The sequence below is a fragment of the Notolepis coatsorum genome, assembly GCF_963971535.1.
Source record: "Notolepis coatsorum genome assembly, chromosome: 17".
In the NCBI taxonomy this organism is placed as follows: Eukaryota; Metazoa; Chordata; class Actinopteri; order Aulopiformes; family Paralepididae; genus Notolepis; species Notolepis coatsorum.
This window is the reverse complement of record NC_140181.1, coordinates 63,677,888-63,697,847: the sequence shown is the minus strand read 5'-3', so window position 1 is coordinate 63,697,847 and position 19,960 is coordinate 63,677,888. Positions and strand designations below refer to the sequence as shown.

Genomic DNA, 19,960 nt, shown 5'->3' with positions numbered 1-19,960 from the left:
TGTGTCTCTCACACACACACACACACACACACACACACACACACACACACACACACACACACACGCACGCACACACACACACACACGCACGCACACACACACACACACACACACACACACACACACACACACACACACACACATGCTCCACAGTCTAACCTCAGCCTGACACAGCCTACAAACTCCGCCCCCTTAATCTCCCTGTCTATAGAGCCCTCAGCCTGCCCACTGCTCCCTCAGTAACAGACTGACTTCAGTGAGGAACGCATCGCACTGCTTGGATTACACTCACCCGCTGTCACAGAGGGAATAATAATAGGCCGTCTATTGAGGAGCACTCAGCCCCACACAGGACAGCACCATGGGGAGCAGTATGTCATGTGTTCCCCAACACAACTTCAGATTCTCCAGCAAGAGCTTCATACGCCGAAACAGGTAAGCAGAGCCACAGCCGGCAGAATGCCTGGCGTTCTTTTCTACTGTACTTGTGTCATTATGTTTGTTCAAGACGGTGCACAATGTCATGCCCTAAGTCACAGGGTGTTATCTTAGCCCTGTGTGTTTCAGCTGGAAGGAATCCTTGGTATTTCTCAGGGTTTTTTAGAGGAGCCAGGGGTTAGCCAGAGGGCTGCAAGGTTTATGGGGGCCAGGGTCAGGATCACACAGTAACACAGAAGAGTCCCTCAGCCGTGTGTCCTTGCGACGTGGTGGCGGTCTGGCCCACCGTGTCGATGATCCGGTTACCATCTGCCTCCTGCTTTGCATCTCTGTGAAGTTGATCTGCTCAGCTGCCAGAGAATCTGGTTTCCCTCCAATATCAGGACCTGACCCCTTCCATGATCACTATCACATGGGGCTCGTTACATCAATGAAACCGATCAAATCTGGTGTATGACACCTGATTTGAAGTCATTAACTGTCTTACTGTGTTCATCATAGGGCTGCTTTGAATGTGGTGCATTGATCCACGTTAACCCTTTCATCACCACAAGTGTGGTAGTGAAAGGGTTAACCTTCTGTAGTGTGGTAGTGAAAGGGTTGACCCTTTGTCGTGTGGCAGTGAAAGGGTTAACCTTCTGTATTGTCGCAGTGAAAGGGTTAACCATTTGGTAGTGTGGTTAGTGAAAGGGTTAATCTGAATGTATAGGTCCACTTAGTTTTCAACAGTCTATGCCCAGGCATGTTGGGTCACCACCACAGCTGCTTGTTATTAGCCACTGCCACAGCCTTCTTCCCCATCATCTAGTACACTCATTGCACACACATCCACTTGCACACACCCACTTTAAACAAACACTCACCTTAACACTCACTTTAGACACTTTAACACTACATTATATTTATTAAAGAGATTTACACATCCATACCTCATTGCTCATTTGCATTTGCACCTTACCTTAAATTGTCATTCAATCCTTGTCTGCATTTGTACCAAATTTTTTACTCATTATTACTAATTTTTACTCATTGTACTTAGGTTGTACTTTAGATTGTATATTGCATTGTATATTAGTGTATTCCTCTTTTACTTACTTTTTTTTACTGTATGAAGCACATCCTCAGGGGCTCATACAGAACAAGGCATTTCACTGTAAAATGTGTATTTTTATTTGTGACAAATAATAAACAAACTTGAAACATGCTATGGTGTAGGACTGTCCAGGCACATCATTGTTCATTATGGTTCCACCATATAGTTCCACCATGAGCCGTTAGTGTTCAAATGAAAACAGCGCGGTGGCGCGCCCCGACTGTTGGCCCTCGGAACTCTCCCCTCAGATCCGCACATGAATGCCGCTGATACACAATCCCAGGTGAATAGATTGTTCGGAGTCAACAATAACCCCAGTGTTCCAGTTTCTGGAAATCTCGCTGCCCTACTCTTTTCATTGTGCTGGTGAATTAGGACAGGTCCGGCCGGTCCCCCGCAGAACCAAAGCGCTGAGTACAACTTGCCAAAGTGGTGATGTGAAGAATGCTAGGTGTGCAGAGGATACAGTAACTGGCTATTATCCACATTCCTCTTTCGGTCTCCAACGGCGGATTGCATCAGTGTATATGATTATCATATTTGTTCTCCGCTCGCTGCCTAAAGAGAAACAAGGGCCACAACGACAACATCCCCTTTCAAAAAAGAGCAAGAGTCATCTCTTCCTCTAATGATTGATGCTCTTCTGATTAGACGGATCCCAATTCCCAACAATGCAGACAAAGCCTGTGTTGTTGTGCTGAAGGACGTTTAAATGACACATGGGCAGATAAGCAGACAAACTCCCAGATTGAGATTGCGAGAGTCGTCTCCCTGCTTTATCAACGCCACGGATTGGCTTCCTTATGGAGATGTGACACTGATGATAATAGATGAGGATCAGGCGAGGACAAAGGGGGGCATTGAATGCTGATTTCCCTATACATGACTTCCCTGTCCCGTGACATAGGACCCGATTGTTCTTCTCATTTAAATGGCTGGTATTGAAACGCACACGGGCAACAACGGAGGCTCCGGTCGACCTATACGACGTGAGACACAAGAACCATGAATCAAACTCAAGTCTTTCAAATCTGACGTGAAAACTGGACTGTGTCAGTGGTTCATGACATACATACAGGAACTTGACAGCTATGAGAAATGAGGGGGAGGGAGGGGGCCTGATATGCAAAATGATGCAGAGTCATAATCTCCATCCGACGAGCAAAAACAGGGACGCTCTTCAGGGTGGAATCCATTATTCCTCCACCACTTAACCCTCGTTTACATCTGCAGCTGAAGAGCTAACTGTTCAGCAAACATGACATGCATGGTAAACACAGTGGGGCGAGTTGTAACACATGACTTTCTCCTCTCTCTCTCTCTCTCTCTCTCTCTCTCCCTGCCCCGAGCAGCAGTCGCCTGTTTCGCAAGAAGTTTCCCCAAGAAGGACAGGAGAAGTCCAACAGCATCATCAATATCCTCTGCACGGTCACCCCCCGGAAGGTAAGGAGCTCTAGGATGAAGTATCGTCAGAAACATGAAAACAAATCATCTGTAGTCCATGGTATATATGGAGTATATGGCTTCCCTTTTCTAGGTATTCTGAGTAGAGCCACTTATCAGTCTAATTTTAAAAGGACATTGGTTTATTGTTATTTTACACAACATAACTGAAAGGTCTTTCTACGTATCGCACCTACATCTAGGCCACCCTGGCTATCACCCCAAGGCAGTCTAATCCCCATATACAGTAACACATGGGCTTCTTGTCAGCAGTATACCCACCTCCCCTCAGCAGTAAACCCACCTCCCCTCAGCAGTAAACCCACCTCCCCTCAGCAGTAAACCCACCTCCCCTCAGCAGTAAACCCACCTCCCCTCAGCAGTAAACCCACCTCCCCTCAGCAGTAAACCCACCTCCCCTCAGCAGTAAACCCACCTCCCCTCAGCAGTATACCCACCTCCCCTCAGCAGTAAACCCACCTCCCCTCAGCAGTATACCCACCTCCCCTCAGCAGTATACCCACCTCCCCTCAGCAGTAAACCCACCTCCCCTCAGCAGTAAACCCACCTCCCCTCAGCAGTATACCCACCTCCCCTCAGCAGTATACCCCACCGCCTAAACAACCACCTCCTATTGATCCTATGCCAACTTGTGTGTGTAATACTACATTATTTCTCAACGTCAAGCTAATTTGAGCACCAGATCTGATCCGGCGAATTCACTCTGCGTTACATCTAACGTCATCTGACACAAATTATTGGTTGCAGGAAATGACCCACAAAGACTTGGAGTCAATAGAGAACATAAAGTGGGACCCTCCCTTCCCCTACGACCCTGCCAGTGGCTGGAAGAAGAGCAGCATCAACGTCAAGAACTACGGGAGAATGATCCACAGCTCCAAAGTCCGCTTCCGCTTCCTTCACTGCCAGGTGAGGCCACACACACACACACACACACACACACGATAAAGACCTATAAACAAAACCAACACTATGCCTCATCCTACTTCACTGTGGTTAATGGGGTCTTAAAAACAATGCCCAAGCCCACAAGGAAACATCGTGTTAGTCACCCTCCAGCTGAATGCTCGGACAATTACAAAACCAAACGAGCAGGTGCGGATCACAGGATGTTACTCCCAAGGCCACCAATCACATGGGAGCGATGTCCGCCCGCATTGACGTGGCGGCTGTGATTAATCCAACGGGAAGGAGGCCGTAGCCTGTGTTTGAACATGCTACGCTTCTGATGGCGTTGTGAAATATCTCTGAGAGAGACGACCTCAGGGCAGAGAGAGTTTTCCTCTGATCCCAGGGACTGGTTGAGGAGTCACCGGCTCCCAACTGTGGGAACTGCAGTTTGTCAAGAGTTGTTGTGACACACAGACCACACTGTCAAAAAAGAAAGAATAATGAAGCTTTTGCTTTGCTTCTGCTTTTTTTTTGGCTTTGTGAACTGATTTGGCGGCATTTTTCATCATTTATGGGGTCATCGTGTTTCACATCTACACATGGAAGAGCTCTCCGTTGGTCTTTGCAGGTGACGTTTGTTGTGGTCCAGTTGTTGAGGTTAGAGACCATTCTGCCATGTTTTTCCTGCACCTTCGTTTTGGCTCTCTTCTTCTACCCTCAACCAGGCCTTCTAAACACACCGTAGATAGATCTTTGGTTGTTTGTTTGATGTCCTCAAAGAGTTTGAGGGAATTAGATTGTGGTCATAGGCTGGTCATAGCTCGAAGGTCGGTAATGCGTTTTTGGTTGGTTAACTTATATCCTGTCATAAAATCGCACAAAATGGTTCTGAAAGACCTCCATGTCGCTAATGAGTGGTGTTGTCCATGTGATACATTCCATACAGTAGAGTAAAACAGGGAGCATGTAGGTATTATAGGGGTAATTCTATCGATTGGGGTAATTTTATCGAAAGAAAGAAGATTGAACTGAGGAATGGGGGTGTTCGATGAGGTCACGAAGGCAAAATAACACACTGTATTGTAACAAGGGGACCACAAAAAGGACAGAAGGACATATTACTCATCTGCAGTTGAAAAACAAGTCAGTCACATATGAACCAGAGAAAAAAGCGTGCCTGTCAAACAGACGGAAATGACTATAAATCACACTTAACGCTCTTATGAGACAATCCTGACATCCTTATGATCCCAGTCGAGCAGAGCGCTTCCTTTAGGCACCTTCTGACTCAGTATGCGCAAGTTGACACAACGTTACAGGATCATTAAGCACAATAGCTGCCCTTTGGAAACACAGGATATTGATTGTTGGACATTGGCCAGGGCACAGATTTTATAGTTGAATAATCTTTAGATTACAGTGGCAAAGGGTTGTCTGTCTGTTATGCCACACCAGGTCCTATGCAGTACGAAACTAGAATGGAATAAGGAAATGCAATAATAAATGCAAGGATTGTGTTTTCCTGCTATGAGGTTCAAAAGCCTTATTCTCACTGAACCCTTTCACTACCACACTACAGAAGATTTAACCTTTCACTACCACACTACAGACGGTTAACGTTCTGTAGTGTGGCAGTGAAAGGGTTAAGAGTGGATTGATCTAACCTATAATGTCCTCACCTCTCTCTCTACAGGATGTGCATGACTGCTACCTGGACCTCTTCCAGACGCACCTTCATTTTGTTTCAAACAACACAACTGGACTCACATATCAGGTGGGTCTCGCTTGACCAGACAATATCATTAACCATCCAGCCCTCTGAGCTATGATGGCTCCTCATATCAATCAACCTTAGAAAGAAACAAAAGGAAACCCTCTAGACACGTGTCCCCTGCCAACCAGCTGCGTGTGGATCAACAAAAGTAGAAGATTCCGTCTCTTAAACTGTCTCATAAAGCATGAGCCGCCGCTAATCATTGTTTTACGCCGTCTGTCGGAGCTAGACTCTGTGTGAGGAGGAGACATGTCAGCAATCGCATACAGTCATCATTAAGTCATTAGTCATTAAGTAGATGATGACTGAATATATCATCGATTTCAGGCTGACCTCAATTTCAAACTATATAGCCTCAGTTTCAAACAAATTAGCTGCATATTGTTCATTTGGAGTTAAAATAGTCAGCTCATTCATGAGTCATAACGTTGAACGAGAACTGAATTTTTTTTACTGTCTGTACGAATAATGAGGAATATCTATCATAGTTTATTCTATCTAGTAAGCTATGGTTTATTATACCTGATGACTCAATGTTTTTTATTTTTGTGTACAGGGAACTCTTCCTCTGAAAGAACTCAACATTCATAACCTGAAGCAGAACTGCAACCACAGCAAACCCCAGGAATTTGCCTTCCAAATCAACGGTATGTTAGCATGAGCTTCACCTGAAAGGACGTGAACATTGGCACTGAGCCTTGGGAAGGTGCCATCATCTGCCGTCAGTTTTTATTAGTTGTGTTGTTGATTCTTGCTAATCAATCAGTTGGAACTGAACTGGTTCATATGACAGTACGTTCACAATTCAACGGTTCATTGAGTTCAAGCATCAACAGTAGTGGCCTAATTCTCAAAAGTAACCAAGAAGAGGTCCCTCCCAGAGTCCTTGCTAGTGTTCTAGGAAGTTTGTCCCTGCTAAACGATTACTTTCACTCTCACCGGTGGGTCAGCTATGTTTGTCCCTCTCATTGCTTTGGGAGTAGAAATGTACTTTCTAAATCCCAGAACAAAGTTTCCTAGGGTGCCACATTCCAACGATTCAAACACGCCGTGACCCTCTTCACCTCCACTCAACCTCGGGACTAACGAGAGTTGGGCCCCTTCGCCCTCGGTCAGGGGGCCCACGCTGGCCTTGAACACCCCCTCCCTTGTTAGACGACAGGTGCACCTAAACCAGCCCGGCTGTCGAGCCAAAAAGGCCAGCGCTCACTCTTATCCGTGTCACTACTTATAATCTATAGCACATTCCTAAAGCTACTCAGCTTATTGCCCAGTAGCGATGCCACTTAGCATTTGATCTCTGAATAGTCCCAAGACCCTTGGATCACCAACATGACTTCTTTTCACAGAGTAGGAAAACAAATGTCTGGGTAGCCTGAATACTTTTGACAACAAATGTTTGTTTCCGCGTCTCTGATTGGCCAGGTCATTTCTGGTCATGTGACATGTACGCCCAATCGTGGGACCGCAAGTGTCTACACTGGTTAAGCTTAGGCGCTCTTTCGAAGTTGGTTAAGGTTAGAGTTTGTCTTAGAGCATGGCGATAGAATGCCTGCCCTTCTTTCGACGGTTAAGCTTAGGCACTCTTTCGAAGTTGGTTATGGTTAGAGTTTGTCTTAGAGCATGGCAATAGAACGCCAGGTAGTTTGCAGGCTGTTAGACCTGGAAATAGGCGCAGAACTTGCTGTCCCACTATTGGCGCACATGTCACATGACCTGGCCAATCAGAGCGCAAAACTCGCACGCGGAAACAAACATTTGTTGTCGAAAGTATTCACGCGTCCGGGTGCCTAAAATGGCCTGTAGTGACTCGAGTGCCATGTCCTTTTGGCTGGATATCCCTGTATGTACGAAACTCAGCAAAGCACCCATGTACATTTTATGAGTAAAAAGAAACAGCACGGGAAGTCAGTTTCAGTCACGGCGTATAAGGTGTATTTGTATTCTCTTATTATTACCATGTTTTTGAAATCCGACAGAAGCCAGCTGTCAAAATGTTGACTTTCTCTGACGTCGCCACACCATCTGACCTTTGACGGTATTTTTCCCGGAACAAACCAATTCTTATTAAGTATCGTGTTTCAAATCTTTCCCTTGTTCTGTGAGAGCCTTTATTTACCCAAAGGGAGGCGTTACTGACAGGAAACACATGTGTCGAGGTAGCGTGAACTCTGAGTCAAGTGAGAGATCTACAGCAGAGATAGCGCCCGAGAAAAACTCGTGTCTTCCTCCGGCTGAGCTCTGAAATATGAATCAGCGTTTGTATAGAGTCCCGTTTGGAGTTAACTTGGAGGAGTGACGCAACACACTCCAGTAAATTCCCCAGCAAGCTCTGGAAAAATTCCCGGACAATCTCACATGGTTAGAGTTAAGATGGCGGTGATTCCTGTAAGGAGTTGAGAGTCCTGGAGGTAGATAATGACTTAATGACATTTAATAACAGTTAATAACCTCACTAACAAGGGAGATATTCTGGGAGACATTATATCACAGCCTATGAGTCTGCATATTTGCCACTCAGTCACTGTCCTCACTTGAACTGTGGGAGAAAATGGCAGTTTCAAGGGAGTGCCACAATCAAGGTCTAAAATTAAGGCCTCGGATGAATGGAGAGAAAACCAATGGGACCAGCGTGACTGCTTATTAGGGAGCCGTCAGCAGGCTACGGTTCCTGGCAATGACAAAGCCATGGGGCCGAATAAACCGGGGCTATCTCCACAGTTTATCTCTCTGGTATGTGTGGGAGATTCCAGCTCTATTCACCCCGGGTCCTGTGCATTCCTCCCTGGGTTAGCAGCTCTATTCACCCAGGTCCTGTGCATTCCTCCCTGAGTAAGCAGTTTGTGGGAGGAACTGTTCACTGTAATTAAAATGTAATTAAATAAAATAAAATAAAAAAGGCCACATAGAGAGAAAAGCAGGGGTTGTTTTCCACAATAGGTAGACGTGGGTTGAATTTAGTGTGTTTAACATGTGACGGTAACATGTTGTAAACACCCAAGAGGGTGGAGTGGTCTGCAGTCTATACACAGTACCAGGACTGTCCCAATTACCATGCATTTGGGTTTTCGAAGCTTCAACGGTAATTATCAGCAAATAATCGCAGCTTCAGAATTTCAAGGTGGTGAGTAAGTGAGAGTGATGTGGTAGATAGGTTTTCTGAAAGTTCTCATGACTGAATGACCTTGTTCGGGAAGAACTGACTCGATTCCCACGGCGGCCATTGAAGTCGGAAGCATCCGGGTATCGACTCTTCTTATGTTAAATGCTGTCACGTCAGAATGATTCACCGCTATTGCGAAATACTTTCCGAAAAAGAGTTCTGCCCTCGAGCCCCCGAAGACCCTCTCTGACCCTGTGACCTTTGCCCCTTGCAGGTGTCAGCCTCAACCCCATCATCATCTACTGTGCCAACCAGGAAGAGATGGACCTGTGGTTTGGCCTGCTCAAAGACAACATAGAGGCCAACGGGGGCACCGCCATAGCACCCGAGACCTTCACCAGAGTCAAGGTAAAAACACAATTTTTTTTACAGTATGACATTTCATCAAACACACAGTGGAACAGACTGCATAATGTGTTGGTGTGTGTGTTTGTGTGTGTGTCCGCACGTGTGCGTGCGTGACACAACGGCCGACATCAGCTGTTCAAATCCAAATAAGCCTGTGCGTTTTGGCTGGTTTCGCAATCTACAGTATCTGGTGGTGGATTAGGCAGGGCAGGGCCCTGGCCTATAAGCCATGTGGTGGTGAACCATCAACAGGATGTAGGCGCGGGGCTGTGTTGAGTCAAGTAGGTCAGTGATGCCATCTCCCTGAGGGCTGCGTCCAGGGGAGCAGCGCTGACCACATCAGACCAGAGCATCTGCTCCGGGTTAAGACGGTGACTACCCCCCCCCCCCCCCCCCCCCCCCCCAGGTGTGGGGAACGGATGACGACACACACACCGGTGAAACAAGGGATCTGGATGCATCACCACAAAGAAAGACAAATAAAGCTGACAAGAATTTTGATCTACAAGCCTGATAAACCCCCCCCCCCCCTCCAATAAAACCCAACCTAACTTGTTTAGATTTTGCTGCGGGGCAAAGTTCAGTCTGCGCCCCACGAGACCAACTGACATCCTTTTTTCCCCTTCATGTCCCTTTACTTCTGTAAACGCGTCATCACTCATGCAAATGCCCCCCCTGTGTGTCTATAGGTAAACCAGGATGAGAGAGCCGAGGGCCGAGAGGAGCTGAGGAACTCTGTAAACAGAGAGCCCATCTACGAGTGGGAGGGCTCGCAGCGAGACAGCCTCGGATCCATCGCCTACGTGACTAAAGTCAGACTGCAGCACCTGCCCTGCCAGGTAAACACACTGATTAACTGTTGGGGGGGGGGGCTTTACTGTGTCCAATACATTATCACACGTCTGGCTCCACTCACTGTCTGTGTGATATGTTATCACATCATCACATGTCACTCCGCTCACTGTCTGGCCTTTAAAAGAGCCGTTCTTGACTATTTATGGGATTGTAGCTGTAGACAGGTGGGAGTAGCTGTAGACAAATTCTGGAAATTCTGACATGATGGACAGCAGTAACATAACACTGGCTCTGCATCCCAAGTGACTCACGTACCTCTGAAGTTACACAACATACAGATTACCTCATTGCAACGTAAGGAACGAGTGTCATGGGTGGGGGATTCACAGCGCACGTCTGCTGTTATTCACCTCTGTCGCTATTTCCTATGGAACAACATTTTACGGTCATAACTACCTATGAGCCACTGATGAAACACTGTGTATATGGCACCATGGTAACCGAATCAGACATGAAGACAAATAAATAATGCTGACGCGGCTTCAATAAAAGCAGCAGTCATGACACGGCCTGCGCCAGGTATAGTAGCTGCGATTAATGATCTTGTGGGAAATGGCGGCAGCTCTTATTGAAGTGCGTGAGACTTAGAGCCAGGGGTGTGGGAGGCCTTTTCTCTTCGACTCACCTCACAGCTGGAATGTCAGCTGTCTCTCAGACACGCCCTGCGAAAGGGAGAAGAAACACATTACACTTCCAGTCCGCCCTTGCCTTTATTAAATGCCCCCGCTAACTGCCTCTGCTAACTGGTTTAACTCGAGACCATGCTGGGGTTTTAAAACGTGTAGGAAGTAAGTTACATAATGACTACCAACGTTCATTAAAAATATCTTGAAATTGGGAATTATGGGAATGTTGTTTGGAAAAGAAAGGGAAAGAAAACTGATCGTATAGAAAACTAGAAAGCTGCGCTTAGTGGAGTGCAAACTTCCACTAGCCGGCATGCCCTAATAATAAATATAGCTGCAATCGTTTTCAAAATAATTTCACACAAATGGTTCAAAAGTGTTATAAAACATATCCTTCGAGTTTTGTAATGATTGGACAAATTCTTTGATGATTGAACAAATAATGTTTGATTTATAGTCTGAATTGTGTTATGCCACACATATTTGTTGTTTGTAACACCCCCTAGTGGTCGATTCTAGTGAAACTTTCAGGGTATGTGTCAGGCACTTATGTGGACATATCATGTGATGATTGGCCATTGATTGATTGAAAAGTTTATTAACAGATTGCAGAATGGGTACAGTACAGTACAGCTCAATACATACAATTGTTAAGAGGATGCAGACCTGAGAAAGACTTTCGTCTTGTTTCCATCAGGTTGTTGACTTTGGTATTTATGTGCTGAGCCATCAAGTTCATTGGTCAAGATCTTCAAAGCACAATTAGATATCAACAAGCCGTATACAACTTTTGATAATTCCAGGAATTATCCACCAAAAATGTCCCTAGCAATAAATAGCAATCGGACCTAAGGTTTGATATGTTTTTAAAATACAATTCAAGGTGGTGGAAAATCTAATATGTTTTTGCACTAAATAAGCATCAACATTACTGTGAAGGGTTTTCGATAAAATTACCCCATAAATGCTGGAAAATGCCCCCAAATCAGTTCACAACACCAAAAAAAGCTAAATCATATATCCCTTTTCAGAATATTGATAACTATAATTCACACATACACAAAGCTCAATTCCTCTGATGTTCTTGTCTCCATAGGAGCAGCATGACAGACTCCTGGTGATGTACCCAGCCACTCTGATCATCCTGTCGGAGGAAAACAATGGACTCTTCTACAAGGTAGCACTCATTTCTTCATGCGCTGTGTAAAGTATGCAGTGCATACATGGGCAAAAGAAAGATTCCATGACAAAATACCTACAACTGTATGTCCTCTGCCTTTGTTATGATATTTTGGTGTGTATTCCTGGTGTGTAACGGCATTTGTATGATTACAGGGCAAACTTCCACTGAACATGATCACTGTGACCACACCCTGCCAAGACGTCAAGCCCAACACATTCATGATTGAAGGTAAATTGAGCATAAAGTAAATAGTGTCTAGTGAGGCCTATTATGACCTCTTAAGGATGTTGGTTCTGTTTTGTATGTATATATGTAAGTATGGACTGCCATGAATGTACATTCTTACGCATGTTGTAGCCTAAGTAGCCCTTTTTTCATGAATCGACTCGCGTCATACAGCGTAACGAGCCATGAATGAGCAGGCTTTATCCTCAATGAATGACATTCTAACCATAGCACATTCCAATGAGCAAATGAACCAAACGACCTGCTTTGTGACCCCATTCCCTCCTCCCCAATAGGGAAGATGATCAACCCCATAGTGGTGTCCTGCCTGGGTAAGACAGATTTCTGTGACTGGATACAGCACTTCAAAGCCACCGACGTCCCCGTTCTCACCCCCCCGCCCCCCGTCTATGACATCATCTACACCCCGACACACAGAGAGGTGAGGCACGCCCTGCTCCCATTCGGGGCACTCTGCACACAATAAAGCCCTTCACAGCGGCACCTCGGTGACCCATAACTATCAGCTATCTGCTCACCTGGCGTGGAGTGTAAAAGGAAAAACAAACAGAAGAATAGCCCTTCCTTGTTTGTAAATCAACATGAAAAGTTTCTGTAGTCTGGGCTTCCTGCTACTTACTTATATGTATGAGGTAATACCTTACCTTCAGTCTATAAGCTGTGTTCCTTTGTTCTGAGTTTTGGTGTTGGGTGTTAATCGCATTGTTATGTTTTCTCACCTCCCAGGCTCCCCAGTTTGACAGGTGGAGTGGCAACAGCCAGGGACTGAGTGACTCGCTGAGACACAGCCAATCACAGAGCGGACGTGGGTCCTACAACCTCCAGCCCCCCAGATACGAGGACAGCCCCCTCTCCCCAGGATACACAGAGCCTCTATGTGTAAGTGAACACACGACTACTGTATGCTGAAAGAAAGAACTATACTATTATCACACAAAATCATATTTGGACTGAGTAACCGAAGCTAATGCATATAGCACTGCAATATGGACACGGCTGCAGTTATAAAGCCAATGGGAGCACAACTCTGCATCGTCTGAAAACACTTGTTTCTTTTGGTGGAGTTGAGCTGAGCTCAGCAGTAGAGGAGCCTTTTCTTTCCCAAGCATTAATTATTAACCAAGGTCTTCAGACAACACTGCTCCCATTACAACTACAAAGGCTCAGCTGCCGATGATCAGCTCCCCCAATAAAATATCATAACAGAGTTGGTAGTTTTTCTCAAAACAGCATCTCCCCATAAAGATCACTTTGATCTGGGAAAATAAGGGGCACTCACATCACATGCTGACTCAGCAATCGAAAGTTGCCTGTTAACTGGAGAGTCTTTGAGATTAATTTGAAGTGCCGCACACTATCAAGACCTTCACCTAACTCCCTCGGAGAGGGACCCTCGTTAAGCAGGCTGCCCATCCAATTAGCTTGAAGTGGAGAAGACGATTTTGTTCTACGTGTGTGGGCTTCTGACCTCGAGCCTCCCCATTCCCAATTATGTTGATAGGACCTTCTTCCCTCACGCTCTAGCCAATAACATCTACTTCACTGGTTCCTATTCACACAAACAAAAACGTCCTGATGATTTAGAACCCTGATTCTGTAGAGAAGCGGACCAGTTTGTTTGAACAGGACTCAGTGGTTGTGATGCCACACCTCCTGGTTGACCTTTTGCCCTCTGTATTGTCTCTGCAGTACACTTCCAGTCGGCCCTCCTCCGTCGAGACTGCCCGTCTGGGCAGCAGGAGCAACAGCGTGTCGTCCCACACCAGGCTCGAGCGTGACCTGCGACCTTTGTCACTTCGCTACTCCTCCCCCCAACGCAGCTCCTACCTCCTGCCCTCTGAGGGGCCGATGCTGTCTCAGATCTACAGCAAGCCCTACTCAGCCATGCATCGTGCCAGCCCGCAGCGTGTGGAGAAGGCCCCCCTAGTCAAGGTACTTCAGACTGGCGTCTAACTCATTAACTTAATATTCCCCTGGAGCCTGGCTTCACTGTGTCATGTGTGCAGCAACTGAAATAAACCAGGACAACAAGTAGACCGTGTTACATACAGTGTAAATAAATACAGCTACAGTAGCGTGTGGCTAATTGAGGCTAAAGGATGATCCTTTTTGGCAGAGCCACAGCGTTACCTTGAAGTGCAGGACATTCATTAACCTTCACCGTTAGGCTTCCTAAACAAGACGTGAGACAACACTCATGGGAATATTTTACCACCTCTGAGAGGACGTCTGTTTATTAGTACAGTAAATATACTGAAGGCTTTCTCCAGACTTGACTGCAGATTCCAGTTGACACGCTAGCGCTCCTGTAGATCATATCTTGGGTCAGCCCAGTCCTCTCGCTTGGTAACCCGACTAAGTGTGGCTTATGTGATCAGCTTCTGCTAGCCTGCAGAGCGTGAGAGAGAGAGACAAGAGAATGGCCCTTTGATTTGCACTTGACCATCTAACTAACCCCTGGATTTGTCTGAATTCTCTGTGATTAGTCCAACAGCTGGAGCACCCCCCAGTCGTCCCTCAACTACTCCTTCAACAGCCACCAGCGCCACTCAGACATGTGTTCCCCCCGCCAGCCCCTGTCGCCGCTATACGATGAGCCCTGCACCCCTGACGTGTATGCTCAGGAGGAGCAGAACCCGACCAGGCAAGCAGTAAGTGGGTCACTGCTACTAGATCCATAAGCTCAGTTTACAACCACACTGCCAGCCTGCTGTTAACCAGTAGGCACACACATTGGCAACAGTGTCTGTCGCATTGCACATGGGCAGAGGCTCGGTCACCCGATGATTAATTGATCAATAACTGTGCATAAGAAAGTATCCACTGTGCATAATAAAGTATGCACTGTGCATAAGAAAGTATCCACTGTGCATAAGAAAGTATGCACTGTGCATAAGAAAGTATGCACTGTGCATAAGAAAGTATCCACTGTGCATAAGAAAGTATGCACTGTGCATAAGAAAGTATCCACTGTGCATAAGAAAGTATGCACTGTGCATAAGAAAGTATGCACTGTGCATAAGAAAGTATGCACTGTGCATAAGAAAGTATCCACTGTGCATAAGAAAGTATGCACTGTGCATAAGAAAGTATCCACTGTGCATAAGAAAGTATCCACTGTGCATAAGAAAGTATGCACTGTGCATAAGAAAGTATCCACTGTGCATAAGAAAGTATCCACTGTGCATAAGAAAGTATCCACTGTGCATAAGAAAGTATGCACTGTGCATAAGAAAGTATCCACTGTGCATAAGAAAGTTTCTTATCCACTGTGCATAAGAAAGTATGCACTGTGCATAAGAAAGTATGCACTGTGCATAAGAAAGTATGCACTGTGCATAAGAAAGTATCCACTGTGCATAAGACAGTATCCACTGTGCATAAGAAAGTATGCACTGTGCATAAGAAAGTATGCACTGTGCATAAGAAAGTATGCACTGTGCATAAGACAGTATCCACTGTGCATAAGAAAGTATGCACTGTGCATAAGACAGTATCCACTGTGCATAAGACAGTATGTTTGCAAGGCTACTGCCAGAGAATCAGAAAGTCTGTAGCTGATCAGAAATTAACAGTGTTTCCTAATTGTTTTCCCTATGTTCCTCCACAGCAAAACTGGCGAGGGCCACCACAGCAGCATCAGCAGGGCCCCCAGCTCCTGCCCAACACCTTCCAGCTGCAAACCCCTCCCATGAGCAGACGCTGCAGGAGGAGCCTGGTCCTGACCAACTCACAGGGCCACACAACGGGCCTGGAGATGGAGAACCGACAATGTCAAGCGGAGCAGAGAGCCGAGGCCGTCTCTAGACTAAAGCTGCTGCCCGCCCCAGTGCCAGACCAGGTGAGGAGGACACACACACACTCACATCATCTCCCAGGACGCTCTGGTTTCTGGAATGCTGAAGTATAACCTACAGCAGTGGTGTCTTGTATGTTCCCAACACAGCGCATGCACCAGTACCACAGGGGATATTTGAACAGGTGTGAAAGATGAAACAGCTATTTGGGTGAACGAACGGGCGTGTTTGTTATACAAGACCAGGGGAAGTAACCGCATATCCTCATCTTTTCAGAGGCTGATCCCGTCAAGCACCACCACTCAACTGCCATATGATTACTCACCAGGTAAGAACTGTAGGCATGCAAACATAAACCTGATGACAAGGGAACATTCTTTCTGTTTATGTGCAGCGTGTGTGTGGGCTTCAGTATATATCTTTCTATATGGCTCGAGCTATTTTCAAAGTATTTGTGTCACGCCGATCAACTCGGAAGTGGAAAGGTAAAAGATTATTTGGGTTTGGTCAAAGAGGGAGGTTCTGACGCTACTGATGTGTTTGTGTTGCCGCGAAGAAACAATGCTCACTATCTCAAACCAAGGCCACGGCACTGCTGCCACCGCGCCACATCCCCTTTGACGCGTGTGAGGTATGAAAGTTAACATGGTTAGCCGTCCACCTAAATACCACCAAGGACATCGCTCGCGCCAACACCGCCAACACTGAAATACAGCCACGAGCCGGCCGGACACCGGACTTTGGCTTGTCAGGGTGCAGACAGCGGGCAGAATTGAAAGTGCAGAAAATGCGCATATGTGCCAATGAAATGGAGCTCAGGGCAGCTGTAAATGCCATGTGTGCAGGTGTCTCGTGTTGGGGGGGGGGGGGCAGCAGTGTAACGGAACACTGTTCCAGACAGGGTTACTATTGAGCTTTGATTGACAGCACACAACTGGACCAGAGCTGGCCTCTCATGGGTTCTTTTTTATCACACACACACAAAACAATAACCAGGGTTATTGCTTTTCTATGAGGGTTACAGATTTAACCTAAGATATGACCCCGGCTTCTAACACTTGAAATGTCATCTGATAGTTTGCACGTTTTCCTGAACACTGAGAACTAATGTAAAGGTGGTGTTGTATTGGAATCCTAAACTACCAGACACCAGTTAAAAGTAAAGATATCTTACATGAAAGTGACTCCGGTAAAAGTTAAAGTCACCCATAGGAAAATCACTTGAGTAAAGGTCTTAAAGTAGCTCACATTAAATGTACTTGAGTATCAAATGTATTTATCTGGTGTTAAAATGTACTTCAAAAGTAGTAACGTTAAAGTAAAAGTTAGTCTCTAAACTGTATCTAATTAATTAAATGTATATTTCTCCCTCCCTCCCTCCCTCATCCTCTTGCATGGCTAAAGATTTTTTTTCAAAATAGCAGTTGATGGCGCCCAGTGTTGGAAAGCAACTGCTTGACAAAATTTGATGCACTAACAAAACAAACATGTAAAATTACTAGTTTCTATAGTTGAGTATACAAAAGCTGCCTATAGGATTGGCGTCTGTGTTTTCCACCAAAAGTAGGCATGACGTGAAAAGCCAAAGTACCCGGTTGTACGTGGCTGTAGTAGCATAGCATTAGGACCATGTAAACTGAGGACTCCTAAAGATGATTATTTACAAGATACATCATTGATTCATTGTGCACATCCATTGGTAATGAAAGCGGTTTGTGATATAATATTTTTAATTCTCATATTACTGCTAATGCCGTTTGTTAGTGTTTGGTCTTGTGGCAGATATGTCTCAACTTGTCTTGATGAGAGCGCCAGTTGTTCGCGCACGAATGATCTTCTTCTACATGTGTAGGAGCGATTGACTGTTCTCTTATGTATACTGCCACCTAGAGGCTTTGATTTATACAGTCCGAATAACTGATGAGACGATTATATTCCGATTTTATTTTGTAGTGAGTAACGAAGTGCCCAATGATACTCATTCAATGTTAATCATTAAAAAAATTTTACTCCACTACATTAAAATCATATTTTTACGTATCATTTTAATGTCGTGTAGTGAAGTAAAAGTGAAAGTCACAATAAATATAAAAACTGTATAGATAGGCTACTCCCAAAAATTACTTAACTTTTACTTTGTTACTTTACACCACTGCCATTTGCACAGTGAGATTATATGTTAGGGACAAGGCCGTCCAACACACACACACACACACACACACACACACACACACACACACACACACACACACGCACACACATAAGTGATTTTGGACCTGGTCCAAGTTTGCTCAACTAGGGTGAGGTTTGTGTTTCATTGTCTGAAACTAAATGCATGGGAATTGTCTGTCGCCCCCACAGATCTCAACTCGTACCTTGAACCCACAGAACCAGATGACCAGGAAATGGACTATGACAACATTTGGGAGTATGACTGTAACGCCGGGATGATTCAACCCATGTCTGGAATTTCACCACACCGGACGGGATTAGACTTTGGGGCCAGAGGCCTTGGTGCCATGGCAACGCAGCAGAGATGGTCATAAAACAAAACAATGGACCCAGCACTCGTATGGACGTGTGCAAACAGCAGATCTCTATCAGAGGCATAATAAAAACCCACTATCAAAGACCATCTCTCGCCTGCAACATATACAGTACGCTCCGCTGTGAGGCCTTGAACGGCGGCTGTTAGATGTTGTGCGGTGAAGCAGAGGTGCGGCCGCAAAGAGGAATGTGCGACTGACCTCCGGCAAAAATAACACACGATATGTAACGGAGAGGATACCATCACTGCCTATTCCACGTAGCATGTAGCAAGACCCAACTGCAAAATGTACATACTTGAGTGCTTGAAAATGCTATTTTTGTAATTTATTCTGTATAGTTGCGTTGTTACGGCTGTCATACGCAGCACCGACAGACTTACGTTATTTTTTTGTGTTATATTATTATTATTTATGAGCATTTTCTTACATGCCGTCCTGTTGTTTACATGTGTTTATATTATTGTTCCCCCCCCCCCCCCCTTCACAGCTAAAAACAACATTCCATCAGAGCGTAGTTGTCATAGCATGTACATTTGTATATTCATTATTTTATTGTGTTAAGAACAGCAAGGCAAACAGAGGTGGTCTGAACGGATGGCCTGCGTTGTGCTTATGCTACTCTGAATACTGCAACGTATCAATCTCTGTATGGCTTGTTTGCTTTGTTTGAGGTGTTTTATTTATATTTGGAAATAATAAAAAAAATAATTAAGAAAATCTCTTATGACTTGTTTCTTTGCTATTCTGAAGGTTAAGTAGAGTAATATAGTAAAATACCTATGGCTTACAGAAACTTTAAAGAAAACGTGATATACAGGTAAATGGTGCATATATATTGTGCCTTTATCTAAAACGCTTTACAATTTTCATTTAGCTGACGCTTTTATCCAAAGCGACTTACAAGTTCTGTACGACAAGTCATCAGGAAGGGCACAACTGTTCCTCACATTCACCCATTCACACACCGATGGTGGAGGCAACCATGCAAGGTGTCAACATGCTCATCGGTATTGCTCAAGAACACGCTGCCCAGGAGGAGTGGGAATTGAACCGGGAACCTTCCGATTACCAGACGACTGCTCTACCTGCTGAGCCACTGTGATATGAATATTATGAAGAAAGAAAACATGAGGAATACGAAATTATGGTCAAGATTTTTTTTTTTTAACTTTTACTCATAATAATCAGCAGTATGTATACTATATTTTGAAATAGATTTGAAAAAGACATGTGCTTGATCAACAGCATGTATATGCTTTATGTTGTTATGGTACTACTTCGCCATCTGCTGGTGAAAAACCACATTGCGTATATGATTACTCAAACAAGTATGACATGAATTGTAATTGGATGCAAACCCTTTGTTTATCTGCAAATTACTATTATATGCTCAACCTAACTGCATGCACATTTGATGTACATATTTTTTTTTTTAATTATGTAATTTTTATTCAATTAGGCTAGTTGTAATACAGTATTGATCGTCTAGCAGTTGACTGTATGATCCTGTGTCGCCCTCTAGTGTTTGAGGCA

General features: G+C 45.0%; 1 protein-coding gene across 1 annotated transcript; it reads left to right on the top strand.

Annotated features, from left to right (window-relative positions):
- Positions 1-266: 266 nt before the first annotated feature.
- plekhn1 (pleckstrin homology domain containing, family N member 1) lies at positions 267-19,135 on the top strand. Its single transcript, XM_084334037.1, has 16 exons — positions 267-435; positions 2,884-2,974; positions 3,743-3,904; positions 5,580-5,660; positions 6,217-6,307; positions 9,038-9,171; positions 9,861-10,010; positions 11,749-11,829; positions 11,988-12,063; positions 12,357-12,502; positions 12,808-12,960; positions 13,771-14,013; positions 14,568-14,732; positions 15,692-15,922; positions 16,155-16,206; positions 18,240-19,135. Exons 1-16 carry the CDS (start codon positions 362-364, stop codon positions 18,422-18,424), a joined length of 2,115 nt encoding a protein of 704 aa, XP_084190163.1. The 5' UTR covers positions 267-361; the 3' UTR covers positions 18,425-19,135.
- Positions 19,136-19,960: the final 825 nt, after the last annotated feature.

Bases quoted from the DNA above. Each gene is read 5' to 3' on its own strand.
- plekhn1 (XM_084334037.1), top strand. From the start codon at position 362: ATGGGGAGCAGTATGTCATGTGTTCCCCAACACAACTTCAGATTCTCC. The intron at 11,830-11,987 runs GTAGCACTCATT...GTATGATTACAG, and splicing joins ACAATGGACTCTTCTACAAG to GGCAAACTTCCACTGAACAT. The intron at 15,923-16,154 runs GTGAGGAGGACA...TCATCTTTTCAG, and splicing joins CCGCCCCAGTGCCAGACCAG to AGGCTGATCCCGTCAAGCAC.